General features: G+C 40.1%; 1 protein-coding gene and 1 long non-coding RNA gene across 2 annotated transcripts in view; one reads left to right on the top strand and one right to left on the bottom strand.

Annotated features, from left to right (window-relative positions):
* LOC107610144 (protein indeterminate-domain 1) overlaps nucleotides 1-1298 on the bottom strand; it is a 3144-nt gene extending 1846 nt beyond the window's left edge. The window contains exons 1-3 of the mRNA XM_016312229.2: nucleotides 1132-1298; nucleotides 599-995; nucleotides 296-504 (exon numbers count right to left, since the gene is read on the bottom strand). Of these exons, the coding sequence (XP_016167715.1) occupies nucleotides 296-504; nucleotides 599-995; nucleotides 1132-1264 (739 nt within the window). The 5' untranslated portion in view covers nucleotides 1265-1298. The remainder of the gene's footprint in view (nucleotides 1-295; nucleotides 505-598; nucleotides 996-1131) is intronic.
* Nucleotides 806-1999, top strand: LOC107610145. Its single transcript, XR_002350276.1, has 2 exons — nucleotides 806-1041; nucleotides 1144-1999. It is a non-coding gene; the product is annotated as an uncharacterized LOC107610145 (long non-coding RNA).

Genomic DNA, 2287 nt, shown 5'->3' with positions numbered 1-2287 from the left:
AAAATTTTAAAATTTTAAAATAATAAAATTTGTAAATACTTATTTTAATATATATTCTGTAAATTTTTAATAAGTTGAATATACAGCAAAAAAAAATTATTCTAATTCTTTGTATAATACACCTAAGACATTCTTTAGCAAAATTTCATAATTAATTTGAAAATTCTAGCGTGTAATTGAATGTGGATGAAAATAATTTCAAACATAAATTGACAAGAGATTTGACCCGAATGTACGAAAAGGAACGTGCAAACAGCAAAACGACGCTCGGAAACAGCCATTGAACAGTACCTACCTGAGCTCTGAATTGACAGAGTCGGAGACACCACCGAAGTCGACGGAGTAAGCGGTGGCTGCGGCGGCGATGAAGAAGAAGCCGCAGTCACACCAGCACCAGCACCAGCACCAACACCGTCCTTGTCATCAGTGCTTAGGGTTTGAGCCTTAGCACTCTCTTCAGCTAACGCATCGCAAAAAGCTCTATGCGTAACAAAGCTATCCCTCCTTTTTCACACACACGAGACACACACTATTAGAAGCAGAAAAGAGAAGAATCAAAGGATCAATGATTTTGAAGGAAATTGAAAAGAAGAAAAACCTAGAGAACAAGGTTCCGCAACCGCATCTGTACTCTCTGGTTCCGCAGGTCTTCATGTGTGCCTTCCAATCGGATTGAACGGCGTATTTCTTTGAGCAACGTTCGCATTTGAGCTTCTTCTCGCCGTGCTTTCTGCAGAAGTGCTTCTTGATGCCGGTGAGGTCGCCGAGCGCCCTGGAAGGATTGTGGTGGACACACGAAGGTTCGGGGCACACGTACACCCTCTTTCTTACCTCCTTGGTGGCACGCTGCCGGAGCTTCCACGGGAGGTTGTGTCCCCGCCGGTGGAGCTGGAGGTTCTGGTCCCTCTGGAACCCCTTGTTGCAGATCTCGCACACGAAACGGTTCGTCGCTAACAGCGTCTTTGGCGACAAAGCAATCACTTCAGCATCCGGATCTGAAGAACATTATTCAAAAGCACTCATAAAGTGACACAAAATGGAGTAAGCTTTTTAAAAATTTAAGACATCTGAGTTAAAAAGATAGTGGTGTTGTATTAATTAGTTAATTAGTTAATTAATGATTGAATGTACCTGGCATTCCAGGGAGGTTTCGCTTCTTTTTTAGGGGCGGGGCGGGTGGTTGAGGTGCGGTTTCTAAGTCCAAAGCCGATAAGGTGGCGGCTTCCTCGCCGGAAAGTGGCATTGGTGGTGGCTCCGTCGTCATAGCTGCTCAATCAATTTATGAATGAGGGCAGAGGCTCATTCATATGCAGATGTAAGTAGTACTCTTTTCTCTTCTCTGGAAAGCTGAAAACTACCTGTTTAGTATTCCATGAAATGAAATGAAACACAAGGATCACCTACGTTATAATCACTGGTCAACTGAGACCTTATGATAATAATTAAAAATGTGTGTTAACTTTTGGTTTTTCCCTAGAAATGGAGAGGAGTGTTGGGATTGGAGGGTGAGAAAAGAGAGAAAGGTGTTGCTGGTTCCTATGAGACAGGGTTTCAAGTGTTCAACATTTTCTGGGTGGAGTCGTGGGCGGTGGGAACTGTGTACAACGGTCCTATAAGGCGGCGGTGTTTGGTAGGGGCTCAAGCCTCAAAGGAAGAGAGAGAGAGAGAAACAAGGAGAGAATATATTATTTATTTGAAAATGAGTTAAGACTTAAGAAGTAAGAACTTAACATAGTATCTGCATATGCATTAAAAAAATTAGGCTAAAGCGGCGCCACTTAACCATGGGTAAGTACTACGGGAGAGTGAGAAGAGTTTCTTTGTAAAAAAATAAATATTTGAGGGATGACTGGAACATCAGATTTCCATGGGCTATGACCACCGGTGTTAATTTCATTGTTAAGACAGCGGTGCTTTTCCTAATTTCCTGTACTACAACCTTGTACTATTGAATATTCTTCTCTAATCAATCTAGTAGTAGTATTTATTAATTTTGAAATTTTAAAGTTTATTTAACTTATTTTTATGTAAAATTTAGGAGAATATTAAGTTAAGAAGGATATATCACCTCATATCAACCTGATACTTGGCCTTAATTAGATCACCTCATCTTTCATATTGGTTTTTCTCGCAATAGCCACCTAGCCATCCTAAGAGTATGATTCCAATATTGTCCCCTACAGTATAAAGAACGCGTGATAAATATTTGGACCATGAAACACCTATTTGATTATCAGTAATAGTAATGTTAGAGCGAAAAAAAAATTATTTAATAAAATAAATTTTG

Source organism: Arachis ipaensis, chromosome B07 (assembly GCF_000816755.2).
Source record: "Arachis ipaensis cultivar K30076 chromosome B07, Araip1.1, whole genome shotgun sequence".
NCBI lineage: Eukaryota > Viridiplantae > Streptophyta > Magnoliopsida > Fabales > Fabaceae > Arachis > Arachis ipaensis.
This window is presented reverse-complemented; position numbering and strand designations above follow the sequence as displayed.